Raw genomic sequence first — 16,942 nt, 5'->3', positions numbered from 1 at the left:
ACTACTACGTGTATGACTGTAGAACTTTAACCCTATTCAATCTAGCATGGTACAGTATGAAAACTACCACATTAGTCACTATAGAACTTTAACCCTGTGGAAAAAAAACACGAGGTGTTCTGATGACAATTACGTACAAGTTATGGATAGACTGGCATCATCTTGCAAATGCATGCACATCAACTGATAATCCCGACTTGTGATATGGAAGAGATACTGAACAAATAGTTTTATCACTTCACTAATGACGCATGGTGAAAAGAAATGAAATATAAAAGATATCCACATCTTTTATTCTCATGCAAATATTTTTCTGATACAAAATATTCCTTGCAACTTGTTTTTCTTGAAGTAAGATTTTTTGTTACCTATGTCAATAGTGTGTCTTTTGTAGAAGAAATTTCTTAGATTTTCTTCATAATCTTGATATATATATATATATATATATATATATATATATATATATATATATATATATATATATATATATATATATATATATATATATGCCATGCAAATGTATATTTAGGTAAAATGGAGGCTTTACAAATTGGATGAAAATGCTATTTGGCTGGGACTTGGTTGTCTTCTCTGCTGGATATCACTTGCTCGCTATATTCACTTCAACAAGAAGTTCCATGTGAGTGTATATGATGCTGCCATTATTTTTATATATATATATATATATATATATATATATATATATATATATATATATATATATATATATATATATATATTTGGAAATTATGTTATACATATATTTTGGTTTGCATGTATAAATGTATACATATATAGATACATATATATATGGAGGATAGCTACATCTTTAGGGTTGTGAAAAGAAAAAGACTTCATTTTGCATGTGAAATATTTTCTTATATCTACTTGAAGAGATGTGGAATTTTTTGTTCTATGATATGCTTTAAAGAAAACGGCATTGATTGACATGGATTTTGTTCTCCATTCTATGATAATGCATTAATGACTTCATTACTACAGTGATTAAAAGAAGTTTATAGATTTTACATTCATTTTAAGACAGCTACATTTTACAAATTTAGTTAGTACATATAATACTGCAAATCATGTTTTTATCAAACTTAAGGACTTTTTTCATATGATTTTTTTCATTAACACATTTCTTGCACAGATTGATCGAAAGAAAATTGTTGTAGTTACTGTAGAAATAATAAAAATACAGATCAGTAATATTTTGTAGCCTTTATAACATGATATCTGTCAACTAAATGTTTTAATGAATATGAGATTATCCATAAGGTTTTGGCTTTATTTTGTTTATTTCTGCATTCAACCATGAATTAATTGTCAGTTAATTTTGGTTTCAAATTTACACCCATTTATTCATGATTTTTCTCTCATTTTCAAAAATGATTATGATTGTAATTAAAGATAAAATTTTACTTTCAACAATTCTTTTACTATATTTAATCAAGATTATTTCCCTAAAAATCTGAATGACATTGAATGTAACAAGTACAGTAATGGTGAATGTAGAATAAAAACAGGTCATATTAGTTCAAACACTGACAATTTGCACTATTAGTTTTAAAACAGCTCCTGTTTGGAGCCTTTGTCTTTGTAGTCTGTTTTCATCATTTTTAATGCACCTCATTGGCAAAAGATAGTAGTTCTGAAAGTGTTATCACTTTGGATTGCAATAAAAGTAGCATTGTCCATTGTGGCAATATAAATTTGTTCCCAATGATAAATTTCATTTTCACATTATGTAGTACATAATAAATATACCTATCTATTTTCTCATAATTTTTTATAGACATTTTGATATTTATTTACAGTAAAACCTATCTTGAAAGACCACCCCTTCTGCCAAAAATTATGGTATCTCAAGATAGGTGGTCTCTCATAACAGGTCATAGCACTAGATAATCAATATATCATTGAGAATATGGTCTCTCAGACAGGTGGTCTCACACAACAGTGGTCTTTCAAGACAGGTTTTACTGTACTATTAAATTCAAGGAATATGTACTATTGTCGGCATTTCAGTCATTCAGTTTCTCTTGTTGTCATACTGTTCTGCATATTTTGATTGAAATTTTTCTTAAAATGGATTCATAAATTTTATTTATAATATTGACATTTAAAGCACATGTGCATCATTAAACTTCTGTTTGCATTTAAATATTATACTCATAAAAACAAGAGATCATACAATGGCAGTCTTTTATGTTTAGCATTTTTAAAACAGAATTTATTTCTTGAATTTTGACATGGTTGATTTTGCTAGTAATCGTCATCTTTTTGGCAGTTGCTTTTCAGGACGATGTACCATGCCTTCCCCGATGTTCTGGCATACTTATTTTGTGTTGGCCTTCTTTTCATTGGTTTCACGTTATGTGGATATGTTGTCTTTGGTCCTTACCACAACAAGGTAACAACACAATTTTAATCTCAACATTTTAACTTTAAATGTTTAACATTGATTTTAACAAAAAGTTCTGACTAATTATATTACATATCTCGGTGTCTTAGATTTGAGATACGGTTGAGATTAAGGTAAAAGTTAAACTGAAAGGAAAACCAGCTATTTTGTGACACATTAAAATTATGACTATGGTTCCTTAGAAGCAAACCAGGTTTTGCATCGTGAATGAAGAACAGGAATATTAAAGAATGTTTCTTGCTACATTGTGGTTTGACTTACCGTGTTCAAATAATCGATGAAGAATGAAAACTATTAGCTTCTGCATGTTTTATTTGATGACTTGGAATATTAGGTACAAAGAATATATTTTTGTATTAGTTTGTTTCTTTGGTCATGGAATTGGGTAATTTGAATATCTTTCCTTTTACAGATAGCTGAGTTCCCAACACTTAGTCTAGAATACCTATGAACCTTTATTGCATAATTCATTCATTTTTATGATAATTTTTAAATCATTGAAATTGCACATATATGACTAGATCGCTTAACTCCACTATCCATGATTTGAAATAGTTTCAAAATTGTTCTGTCCAGATGTTAGAATGATAGTGCTTGTATGACATGATTTTTTTCTCAATCTGGTTTTAGATTGCTGTATGTTAAAAAAATTAAATTAATAATCAAGATGTTTCCCAAAAATATAGTTTCAGACGATGTCCAATGCAGCAGACACATTGTTTGCAACAATTAGTGGGGACGAAATTACCATAACTCTTGCTGCAATCGAGACTGACAAGTTAGGCAGTCAGGCTGTTTGGTGGTTTGCAAAGATCTATCTGTGGCTGTTTATATCCATCTTTACTGTCTTCATTCTTAACATCTTAATTGCCATCTTCAATAATGCATATGAAATCATTCAGGTGAGTTATAACTTATAAAACAATTTTTGAATTTGTAAAACTTGTAATTCAGATGCAAGAATTTATGTGAGGCTCTGGGATAAATTGTATCCAAAGGCATTAATGACACCAGCATTAAATGTCAAGCATCAACTAATTTTTCTTTAAAAATAAAAACCATTATTCCAGCAAGTTATGCAAGCTTTCACTTTGAAAGAACTAAGATGTTTAGCCATTGAATTTTAATGTTAAGTATGTGTCTTTAATGTTAAATGTATTAAGAATGTAAATTCTTTTATATATATATCATATATAACATCAGGTTTATCGTTGAAAATTGTTGCATGCTACAAGACTGAATTCTTCTTCAATATATTAATAACTAGTGGTCCTATATCATATTCAGTGACTTTCTGTCTCTGTCTTTCTGTCTCTCATAGTCTTCTATTTGCATTCAGTCTAAGTTGGCGACTATGCTGGAAACTAACTTATCATCCTCATTCCTATCATTTAATTACTAATTAATTACTATTTTGATTAGTTTGATTACTAATTTCTTATGGTACAAACTAATAAATTGCCAGACATTGCAAGATCAAACATCTACCCAGAAAATGGCATCCATTTAAATTATGTATTTCAAACTAACTTATGTACACAATTATTCATTGATGGGTTGTAACTTGAAAGAGCCGCAAGACTTGCTAGTTGGTTTCTTTGATATAAAGTGGTTATACATTTGAACTCAACATTGCGACTGAATAAAAAATTCCAAAACAAATACTAGAAGTGATACTGAGCAGGTATATTGTAAATTTAGATACAAATTATGTTGAAATGTGAAACCTTTTGTAAATCATGTGACTTGCTGTATAACTGTTTGAAATATATTATTATACCATTTGTTATCTCCCATAGATGTCCAAATAATTGCTTCCAATTTTTTTTAGATTTTAATCTTTCTTGAGAGAGAATAGATGAAGATAGAGGTTGCCCAAACATTGAAATGATGTTAATATTTAATTAATTACTTTAGAACAGTATTGGGTTTTCAATTTAAGAAAACCAAACCTTTTCATTTTTTTTAGTTACTCATCAGTCCATTGTTATTCTGGCAGACCGCATGTTAATATTTAGTTGGTATAGAACTGTACTGGGCTGTCAGTTTAAATATTCTATTCTGGCAGACTTCAACTTGTTGGTATTCAGACAAATGAGATTCTAAGCTTTAGAGAAGCGTTTATTTTATTTAATACAAGCTGCCAAGTTTTCTTACATCTTTCATTTGGTTTAGCCCAAAACTTTCTTCTGAAAATGGAATTGTTTGATTTGAAATTACATGTCCGAAACTACAGATCTGTGTTGATATTCATGTACCATCTACATAGTTGGATAACTGTCAGCTGGGACTAAAGTATATTCATTTAACTTTTGACCGTGCTGTATATTAGCATCCTTTATAGACTTCACTGAATAACATCATCAAGTCGGACAGTTGCCAATTTTATGTTTTTGCAAATAGTGACGTGAGGGACCCTATTAGTATTGTACTGTCAAAATTTGTTTTTCAAAGGCAATTTCTCCAAATGCTGCCTTTCACCCATAGAAATTGATGGGTACAGATAATTTATATTGTTTCTATAACCTCTTATCATACAGTCCGATCTTGGTACCAGAAAGAGGTTGTCTGAAATGTAAATTTCATATGAAATTCCTCTCCTATAAACTGGTAACACACAGGCAGTGTTTTAAATAAAGTTCATATCACATTGAGATCCTGGTTGAAATTGAAGATAGTTGGATGGAAGCTGCTGGAATTACAGCAGTAATAGCTTGAATATTATGAAATACTTATCTGTACCTAGAATTATTTTTATCTTTCAGAAAGAATACCAGGAAAAGAAAAAAAACACTGACCCATTACGAAGAGTTCTGCGCGAATTGTTATTCACTGATGACAGTTTACAGGGCAATATTGGGCAAGTTAAAAATGGGCTGCTTGGAATTTTGAACTGTGAAAACAACACTGATATGTCTTCAAGAGAGCACGACCTGCGACAGGAGTTAAAAGCTGTTGTGATGGATAATGACACATCAAGAAAGCCAACAATAAAAGAATTTATGGAGAGTGGAGGAGAACGTCTAAATAAACACTTCTCACGCTGGAGAGTTCATTGTATAATCCCAAAAGAAGACATGGAAGTCTGAAAGTTTTTGTTTGATGGAGATGTAATTTTAGAGGAGCAGTGAAGTTCAGAATAACACTTATGTTTTAATATATGGTCCCAATGGAACACATGGAAGTTTTAATGTCCCAGTATGTTCTCATTTTATAAGAAAGTACAATTTTAGAAGCTTGAATTGCCCAAAGTTCTAAAACCAGTTCAACATTTTTAACTCGTTTTTAAACTTTATTAATAAATGGGTATTTTAATAAATTTCTCATAGTGCATGTGTTTATTTTTTTACCTATTTTTATTTGCATAATGGTAGAATAAAGATCTAGAATGATGCAATATGTGAAATCTTTTCCTTGTAAAACATACTTTTTAACTGCCTTGAAACAGTGGTAACGATTGTATCAAACAAGCAAATTTATTTCTGAGTTTGACATGAACTTTGTCAAAATTCTGAGACACAGTGTGCCATATATGGTTTCAATGAGTAAAATACCAAGTTAGTACTCAGAAAAGAGAACTTTGTAAGTCTCTGTGCCATGCAAAACTTCTACAAAGGATGGTGATGACCATGCAGTAACTGGTTCCATATGGCAACTGCAGACCAACTGCCACCTTAACTCCCCATTAAAGGTCATTTTTTTATACTTGATAAAAAATTGAAAGTATTTACTGAGAATGAACCAACAGGAAATTCTTCATATGCTATATTTCCTCTGCATCATTGGTACATAATCCAACAAAGCCTGTTTAAAAAGATAGGTAGGTCACTACAGCTGTAATTGTATGGGGACTCAAATTTGAGACAAAGGTGAATGCTCAAGTTTTGGTTCAGAATTAGTGAGTGCTAATGCAAAAAGTTAAACACTGTCCTTTCAGTGGACATGAAGATTTTCTAAATTTCCAAAGTATACCAAAATTTATCAGATTCAGTTAAGATATTTTCTGAACCATTAGCAAAAACGTCTGCTTTTGAAACGTATTTCATTAATAGATTTGTGTCTAACAAGAACTTTTCATACTTGAGTGTCAACTTTTGCAATTTTGCAATGATTTGTTGTCTCAATCAGTGAGGGTGAACAGAAGTCAGTGGAAGCCTTGTAATTCTGACTGTCGATATCCAGATCGTCTGAATGGAGGAATTCGGTTTATTCTTTTCCCAAAACACAGAGAAAACTTCCATGGATAAAGATCTTTTTGTGATCATGTGTATGATCAGCTGAATATGAAGCAATTGATGGCAATTATATCATGTTTTTTTTGCATAAAAGTATGTAGAAACTAAATGTTTCTAGAATATGGGTGGAGACCCCGCTACTTTCGGTCTAATATTTTTCTTTAGGAAGCACTGAACTCCAGACTGAATTATTTTAAAGTTTGAAAATTTACATTTTACTGTTGGCTTGTCCCCAAAGTAATGATTTATCATCTCGATCTTTCAGAAACTTGAGTGAGTCTTTGCCATCTCATGGGGCTAAAGGAGGGGTGGGGATGCAAAAAAAAACATAATAAAGAAATACAAAAACAGTGGCTTCAGATAATTATCATCCGATATGTTAAGCATGCATTTATATGTTTACATTAACAGACATCATTGATCAAAATTCCATCCGACAAACTTAGTAGAACTTTAAAATTATGTACAACAGTATACTTCTAAACAGTAATTATTTCCAATTTTGTTATTAGTTTTTAATTATTTCGAATGCAGCATGAACATAAGCCAGATAAAATTAATAAAGATAAGATTAAATCCTAAATGCATCAGCATCTTTTTGGAGTGAATTTCCTTGTACATGAATAAGTTCTCGAGCAGCTTTAAAGTTGATTTTTTTTAATATATCGAAATAACACTTTAGTTATTACTATATGAACTTGAACTACAAATATAAATAATGACTGCAGCAGTATAATTAATGCAACTTTGAAATTTTACATTTCTAAGAATGATACAGATAATTTTTAATAAACATACACTGAAGTTGAAACGTATCTCTTTGCCAAATACTGTATGTTTGTCGGAGGTTAGCAGGGTGTCATCTCACGTGAATTGGTAGGCGGGGTGATCTATCATCTCACATAAGGTCATGTCTCCTGTACTTAAGCTATCTTCTCAGTCTTCAGGTACAGAATGAAGCCAGTGACTCAGAATCATCAAGTTTCTTTGTGGGTTTTGACACAAAGTTGATACTGGAAAGAAATCTGTTTTCATTAATGTGATGCATGGCTGTATTCTTGCTGCATAGATATAAAGGTTGAAGAAGTATATTCAGTCTTGGCATTACTTTCACTTGCTTAATGTGTGGGTTCCCAATTAGTTCCACTGACCTTTTTGAGACAGTATTAGTAGAATCAGTTTAACATGTCTCACATTTAAGACTGCATTACTAGCGTTAAGTCAGTGGATATGAACAATTCATCAATATAGAGTGGCATTAGTAGTAGTTCAAACTGTACAACATGGACTTCTCAAGTATTTTGAACATCACTGCTATAAGTTACTATCACTCCATGAAGACCATTCAGCCATCCCAGTGTGTTCTAGCCTCCTGAAGAAAACCTCACACAGCTATTGACAAGTAACATCCGATTGTCATGCAGAATTATGATTGCAAGCAAAAAAAACCTGAAACATTTGTGGATAAAGTCTTTGTTAAAATAGCTCAAGGGTGTGGAACCTGGCATAACAATTTAATCAGAGACATTTATTGATTGTTGAAAATATTGAATCTTTGTCGACCACTTTGGATGGTGTTAATTAATTTATTTATCGTGTGCAGTGAATGCCCAGCCATTTAACAGTGTCATCATCAGCAATGTGTAGAGCCTGCAGTACACCAGGGAACTTTATCAGTGGACAGTTGTCCACAGTGTGTAACATTGTCCATAGAACTCCATTGCTACAGGAAGAGTCAGTGGCCTTGCCCCATAGGACAAGGTTGACTTCACAGTGGCCCTGTCCTGTCCGGAAATGGTTCAGGGTGTTATGGTGTTAATTCTGCCCATAACTCAACTCAATCCAGACAGGAGACTTAAGACTGTCATGAGTAATGGATAGGTCACCAACAATCATTCTCTTTAGCAAGACACATGTTTCAAATGTCTTTACTGCCACAAATCTTTTACGAAAGCTGATAATTTCTCGTGAGGCATTTCGAACATGAACTCTATAAGCCATGGTTCTAAATTTTTGGAAGTCAGTTTTTGAGTCCCAAATGTTCAGGAGCTACTGAATGCCTTTCTTTCTTGCTGGATCCGGACTCTCATGGTCTTGTGTTAGTAGCTGAAGTTATTGGTTCATGCTCACTAGTGTCATTTTTGATATCACTGGCATGTTCTTGGGCCAGCACTTCAGCTAGCGTATGGGGCAACACCGAAAGTCATCTTCTGCCCGTGGTTTTTTTCTTCTGGTTTCTTCTCAGCACAGCCTGCTTGTGTCATTTTGACTTAAATTCTGTTTTGACTACCTTATACACACACTGAATCCCTCTATATAGGGAGAATTTCTCACCCTAAGAGAATATATTATTCATACCGATTTCAGACTGGAAGATGGCAGAGACAAAACAGATCGCTCTTCTGGTCAGAGCTTTACAGAGCATCCATTGAAAATACTACGGATAACTCCTCTGAAAATAAAAGTCAAGATACCTGCTATATCTTTCATGAGGAGGTGGTACTACAGTTGCAGGGAAAGATTCTTCTGAAGACGACAGAAAATTTGACATCTCGAAATTAAAGCCATCCTCTTACGGGAAAAGGATACTGGTTACAGCTGCATTGGTAGTCGTAATTCTGTCTCTCCGAATAAACGAGGTATCCAGCAGGCGCAACCCAGTACATTGTCTTCGTTATTTCAGCTATAGATAACGTACTTAAACATAAACCTTCGGAACGCTGGTGCGCCTATATACTGTATATAATGTCACATGTCCACTCTCTCCTATTGGGAGATATCACGCCCTGTCTGAATTTTGTAGCACGCATTTGAACTGGTGGAACATTTCAATCCGTTCAGTTGGGTCCTAAACAAGTACATTGTTCCATTGTTTCACCTTTTCTCAAGATTTGGGCTACTGTAGAATCTTTTATGCTTGTTTTAAACATGCTTTTCAACCCAGACTATATAGTCTATGTGAATACGTCATCGACCATCACCGCGGTGACGAACAAGGCAAAGAAAGCAATTATTACTCTATGGACCCACTGTGAAGAAAATTGAGGAGAAGTTGACCTATGTAGAGGTGTAGTATATGTTAACGAACTTTGGTTAACAATTCCAACTGGGTGTGTGTGTGCGCCGAATGGTCTAAAGCGCACTCCATTACGGATCACTGCCATCTCACCTCATTCTGCGTGGGATCGAGTCTAGGATTCGGCCAATGTGGGTATGTGAGAAAGCTTGCCAGTAGCTTCTCGTTGGTCGGTGGTTTTTCCGGGGTTTTCCTGGGTTCTTCCTCCACCATTAATACTGGCCGCCATGTATAGCCTATCGCGTACTGAAAAATGCGTTAAACCCTACAACAGCAACAACAATTCCAACGGCCCTTTGCAGGGCCACCCAGATCTACTGAAAATATTTTTTTTATCTTAATTGCCCAAAACAATCTGTTTTTATTTTTTGTGTTTTGTCTCTATTTTGTTAACAACTAAAACTTATAAACCCTTTTATCCTTTTTATTGTAACAGTATGTGCTAGCATAAAATAGTATGTCAATAAACATTGCCTTATTCTAGCACAGTGGCTTCCAACCATTTTTGGCCATGACCCGAACAAAATGTTTTTGTATGAGCCTTACAACCCCGTTTCCACATTTTGATAAGGTTTGCCACCGTCAAAAAAGTCCTGGCAACCTCTCGCAACCATCCAGAATATCCACGCGACCCTGATATGGGGCATGACCTGGAGGTTGGGAACCACTGCATTCATGTAAGGGTGTAATATTGTCTATATTGTCATTCTGCTCTTGAGATAGTGTGTGTTTGTATTTAATGATATAGTATTGTTTGTGAACACTTTCTACCCTTCCTTGTGTGATATTATACTTTTATGTTTGTGCAGAAGTATGTGTATCCTTACTTTTGGATGGTATACGTGGTTTGTTTGAATAATAATAAAATAAATTAGGTGATAGATTGTATAAGTGGTGAGTGTTCAAGATTAGTAGGTGACCGTTGTAACATTATTTAAGTAACTGAATGTATGCCGTATTCCAAACTAAATACACAAATGCAGATTCATCATTACACAACAACAACATTATTACTGCGCACATAACTCCGCCCAGATAAATTTTAACTTAGCCGTGCGCTCGACATAACTTTCGAAAGAAAATGGCGTATCTAGTTAAAATTGAAATTTGGAGTCATATTGTGAATGAATTGCAACAACTTTTCCATTTGATTTGGAATGAATAGATTTTGGTATTTTTGTCGATTCTACGAAATTTCTTGATTATGGACTGGATTTATATGTGACACATTCCACATGAAATACATCGAATTGAAGAAGCGTGGGAGAAGCGTGTTGACATGTGCAAATGTGTTTCTGTTTCTGTCAATCAATTTTGAAATCATAATGTGGGGAAAATATGAAGTCCTTCAATTGCAATTATCAAAACGATGCTATGGAATTTAATGCTTTTTTTCATTTTGAGTGCAGTAAGGAGGATGTAATTGCACTTATATTCGAAATTACAGTATCGTTTCGAAATGTGTAATCAAGCTTGAGAACCTATGACATGGTTCGTGTAATTCGGATTCGCAGAACTAAGAAAGTACATTTTGAGGAAATACATGATGGAAAACTAAGTATATTTTTTGCGTTCTTATCACCAGCTAAAGAAGACAGTGTATGTCTTGTCACTTGTATTTTATTTGTAAGGACCCATTTTTGAGTCTGTTGTATAGCTAGCCTAAATCCGAAACATTGTATCAACAAAGATAACGCGGAATCTGCCAAGGCAGCAAGCATGTCACAAATATAGTCCATGCAGCGAAATCAGCCCACTACACTACTAAGATCATGGGAAGTTCCAGCTGCAAAGAGCTCTTCGAGATTACTAACAAGCTAATGTCAAGGAACAAATCTACACCACTTCCAACTATCTTCTCTCCAGTCAACCTTTCGGACATGTTTGCAAATTTCTTCCGTGACAAAGTACAAACCATTAGAGATAAGCTTGACACCACAATTTCAATTGACTCGTCTTCACCATACAGTTGGGATACAGAATTTGAGCGGCAACCATTAGCAGCATTTGAACCTGTCTCTATGGATTTCGCACGTACAATCCTGATGAAGAGTGCACCTAAGTCATGTGAACTTGATCCAATTCCAACATCACTTCTGCTTGAGTGCTTAGATCCAGTATTGCCTTTACTAACTGATGTTATTAATGCCTATCTCTCATCCCGGGAATTCCCATCATTTTTCAAAACTGCCATTATAAAGCCTCTGCTGAAGAAACCAACACTAGACCATAACGATTTAAAGAATTACCGCCCAGTTTCTAATCTCCCATTTATATCAAAAATCTTAGAAAAGGTTGTTCTATCCCAGATTTTATCTCATCTAAATTCAAACAGTCTTTTTAGCAATGTACAATCTGCATATCGCCCTTGCCACAGTACTGAAACTACTCTTCTAAAAGTAGTTAATGACATTCTCTGTGCATTAGATAGCGGAAAGATTACAGTCCTCACCCTCATTGATTTGTCTGCAGCATTTGACACAATAGACCATGATATATTACTTCACCGTCTCCAGCATGTATTTGGCATTCATGATACAGCCTTACTGTGGTTCAAGTTCTACTTGGTCAACAGGACACAAATTGTATCTGCAAATGTAATAAACTCCAGCCCAGTAGATCTATGTTGTGGTGTTCCACAGGGGTCTATTCTTGGACATGTTCTCTTCATGACACTCAGTCGCTCTCAAGTGTCATAGATCATCATCCAGTGTCTCACCAGTTGTATGCTGATGACACCCAAATATACAAATCTAGCCACCCAACTGAAGTTGATGCTACCATTCAAGGTGTAGGGAGGTGCATTTCTGATGTGAAATCATGGATGACTTGTAACAAGCTGCAGATGAATGATGATAAAACTGAGGCCATTCTGATCACAACACAAAGACTTTTTCATTCACATCCTTTACCTCAAACAATAAATATCAGCAACACCAACATTAAATTCACACAATCAGTACGAAACCTATGCGTTACTCTTACATTATACCAACATGCCATGAACATATGCAAGGCTGCATATCTTTCAGTTGATGCCACTAAAACAATTGTGTGTTCATTAGTACTTTCAAAACTGGACTATTGTAACTCGGTTCTGTCTGGTTCATCTAGATATCTGCTCCAGAAACTTCAAAAAGTTCAAAACACAGCTGCTCGGATCATAATTAAAGTACCAGGATCAGAGCACACCTCCCTGCTGCTCTGTACCCTACACTGGCTATCCATTCGATCCAGAATCAAACACAAAATTTGTTCTCTGTGCTACGTTTCACTGTCGGACTCTAGTCCAACATACCTATCCGACCTCACAAATGTGTACACACACCAGCAAGATACTTACGCTCCTCTTCTGACAATCGTATACTCATTATTCCCACTATGAAAACAAAGTCATATGGACAGCGTTCTTTGCATATCAGGGCCCAGCAACGTGGAATGAATTGCCCACTGAACTTAGACACAAAGACACAGTGATCACATTTAAGAGGGCTCTCAAAACTGACTTATTTCGACTGCAAGAACAAACTTAAAAGACCTAATAATGTTTCCTACCTTAAATATTCTCAGTATGTTTTTTTTAAATGTTTTCTAATATCATGGTGTTTGTTTTTGTAATCATATCATATGTTTGTTTGTTTATCTTATAGGTGTTGTCTAATGTTGTAAAGCGCTTAAAGCTTAGAGCTTCTAAAGATTAGGCGCTATACAAAGTCCTCATTATTATTATTATTATTATTATTATGCGGCAGTCCACGAAACATCTGCTTTAGTTCATTCAGAAACAAATTTAAACAACCACAAGGTAATGCGCCTACTATGCTAGTGTACATGATTTGTTTACAAATCAAAAGTGCTGACGTCTGCGTCCATTATTTGTTTACAATATAAAGCAGTTTCTTTATGCACGTGAATGCAATATGTATATTTGCACGTGAGTTAAGTGTCAGGTAATATTGCTCGATTTTGACAATGTAAAGTTAATGGAGAAATAAATAAGCATATAAGAAAGTATCATATGACTTCCATGCATCCAACACATGTTAGCCTACGGGCGCGTATAATTATGATATGAGCCCTAATCAACCCATGCAACTACTGAGAATGTAACTCTTAGGAACGCATTTTAGTGACTTCTAATGCGCTAATTTGGTTTCCAAAAGTTCAAAATATAGATCTTTCAATTTTTTAAAATTATCAATGAATCTTTTTAAAATGAAATGAAACCAGTTGATTGTAATTTTTAACGCTTTAGTTGCAAGTTCTGAATATAAGTTTCCAGTGCGTTAGTTCCTCAAGTTTTTTTACAAGAACGGTCTTTAATACATGTCACCACATCATTTATTGCTATTTACACGTATTTTCTTTGTATAACTGGGGACTATATCACAGTCCTTTGTCTATATGACGCTGATGAACGTAAGGCTTCAGCATTATGGTGTAACTGTGCCATTTTACGCAAACCCTGGATAGGGGGTGGTTGTGGCAGAGCTGCATCTGTTGGAAACATTGTATTCCGAAACAAACAACCAAACAAGATGTGATTGGCACATAATATAAGATTTGTATTTCCTTTTAGGCTTAAGAATAGTTAATTCTTTCTGGAAACATGCGAGATGATGTTAATTCACAACTAGATCATATTTTGTATTGTTTATGATTTGTATGAATGTCTTACACATCATTGAAAATGTCTATGATGTGACAATAACTTTTACGACTGTCTGGTTCCAGCAGATTTATCACCCAACAGATTTATCACCCTTGTTAAATTGACAGTCTCACTTTGCTCTGAATGACACTGCGTGACACGCGTGCTAAAGTAGGATAGAAAATATATTCATTTCACCAAACCTTAATATTACGGGATATGTAACAACAGTTGGTTCCGTTATATCTCTCATTTCATTTTAAAAGCACGGATGAGCCAGATTTTCCCTAATGTGTAACTATGTGTTTAAAGGTGTAAGGCTCTGGTGGCTGTCGAATCGGATCGTTATGTGATGATGTTACCACAACCCCCAAAAGTTAATTGAATGAATCCGCCCAATAAATGCGTTTACGAAAAAATCTTTTATTTAACAGAAAAAACGGTTATTAATTCGCTGTCTTATATTACTGGAAATATTTGGAAATATTATTCACTGATCTATTAACACAGCTTATTCGTCTATAGTCTTAACCATTATTGCTACATCATGGGCAAAACACACGCGTCACCGTTGCCTTCAGAAATAAATAGTAAATGATTGTTCACATTTCTTTACTGGATATAAGGAAAACATTCGCCATGAGTTGGAAATATTTTGTACTTTCACTCATGCCTGCTCCACCCGCGACAATACATTCCACCTCGGTCGTACCATGATTCCTTCCATGCACTAAAACAATACATTCCACATCGGTCGCACCATGGTTCCTTCATGCACTAAAACAATACATTCCACCTCGGTCGTACCATGATTCCTTCCATGTACTAAAACAATACATATCACCTCGGTCGTGCCATGATTCCTTCCATGCACTAAAACAATACATTCCACTTCGATCGTACCAGGATTTCTTCAATGTACTAAAACAATACATATTCTCTTTATCTACGGCAACACACGCATCGACACGTGTTAGACAATACACGTTAACACTAAAACATATTTCTAACGTGTTAGAAATTTCAAAGACTGAGATAGTAGATTCTAGAGCTGGGTACCACGAAACATTTTGTACCACTTTGTGGTTTTTATGAACATAACTAGATACGTACCTCTATACACCGCGGTTATATTAGGTACCAACAATTTGATGTACTAGGGCAAGGACTTGACTCCTTTTTCTACATTTCCGCCTGTCAGTAGCCAGAAGAAAAGAACTGGTTCTGATATATAGCCAAATAATGTCATATTATATCCATTATATTATCTGAAAACCTAACTATCTTGACATAAATGAAATAAAAAGATATCTGAGCTCAAAAGAAAATCGCACCCAACACCGCATGTTCAGTACCTTAGAGTAGGTGAATTTTCTTTTAATATATGAACTGTTCTATAATCCGTAACCTAATAACTGTACCTAAAACTGTACATAAACTATGATTATTACGCATACACTATAGCTGAAACCCTGTGAAAGACATTTTGCAGACCTTCGAAAGATTGTTGGTAAGATAGTAAGTGTTGACACTGAAGCCTATAATTTATGACCAGCACTATTAATATAACTGGTGAGTGGGGTGCCAACACTTGGGTGAAGATTTTGATCAGTAACCATAACACAAACCTACTCACCAAAAAAGAAAGATTGAGTGGAATTGAGAAATGAAAAAAAAAATTCAAACAGTAAACCATAAAATATAACAATTGCAAAAGATTGTTTTTTAAAGTACTATTTTTATTTTTTTTTAAATGTCATGAAAAATGAGAACACGTTGTTAATATGAAATATGCAACAAGATTCCTCATAAATTTCCATAGATTCCTTGCTGACGGAAACTATCGAATCACATTTACGATGAAAAAGTACCGTGGAACGCAACGAGTGTTAAAACTAAGATCTTAATCTGCGTGACAAGAATGAGTGCCGACCAACAAGATTTGTTTAATTTAAAATAATAATTTAATTTTCTGCAATACAAAGTGATAGAATTATAAAATAAAGAACAGTACGTTCAAAAGGTATTCCGAAAGATTATTGTACTGGTAACCCAACAGCACAGAAAAATCAATGCAAGTCCAACAGAGCTATAAATAATTTTTAATAATCAGTTTGACAGTACTTCCGTACAGCTATTATATACTCAAACAATCTTTAAATGAGTCTTACATAATGCAATCGAAACAAATGATTACAATGAGATAACAGAATTAATCCTCTCCAATAACTAGTACAAAATCAGTAATAGTACTAGGAACTAATTATTCCACATAATAATCCTTTTGCACCGAAAATTAACACGCAGTGGGGAAAATGGAATACAAGGCTTTTGAATGAATCATGGTATTTCGATATCCTCACGGCAGTAAATGAGGGTCACGTGGTTTACTCGCGCTAATCTGGAAATCCGTTAGTTGGCTTTTAGGAAACCCATGACCTCCATTTCAAGAACTCTTGTTATTGTTGGATCACTTGATGTTTATCTTAACTATATTACATCTCAACCTGGGAACTTTACGTATGCTATACATGACTGATCCTTACGTACAA

General features: G+C 34.3%; 1 protein-coding gene across 2 annotated transcripts in view; it reads left to right on the top strand.

Annotated features, from left to right (window-relative positions):
- The window catches only part of LOC149783124 (mucolipin-3-like), a 53,432-nt gene extending 47,607 nt beyond the window's left edge, over positions 1 to 5,825 (top strand). For both annotated transcript variants that reach the window (XM_089931348.1, XM_089931347.1), the window contains exons 13-16: positions 530 to 640; positions 2,294 to 2,416; positions 3,115 to 3,330; positions 5,194 to 5,825. In XM_089931348.1, the coding sequence (XP_089787474.1) occupies positions 530 to 640; positions 2,294 to 2,416; positions 3,115 to 3,330; positions 5,194 to 5,517 (774 nt within the window). In that variant the 3' untranslated portion in view covers positions 5,518 to 5,825. The remainder of the gene's footprint in view (positions 1 to 529; positions 641 to 2,293; positions 2,417 to 3,114; positions 3,331 to 5,193) is intronic.
- The last annotated feature ends 11,117 nt before the right edge of the window (positions 5,826 to 16,942 follow it).

This window comes from Sinohyriopsis cumingii, chromosome 14 (genome assembly GCF_028554795.1).
Source record: "Sinohyriopsis cumingii isolate HCF-2022 chromosome 14, ASM2855479v2, whole genome shotgun sequence".
Classification (NCBI taxonomy): domain Eukaryota; kingdom Metazoa; phylum Mollusca; class Bivalvia; order Unionida; family Unionidae; genus Sinohyriopsis; species Sinohyriopsis cumingii.
The sequence above is the reverse complement of the archived record's forward strand: the minus strand, read 5'-3'. Positions and strand labels throughout refer to the sequence as shown.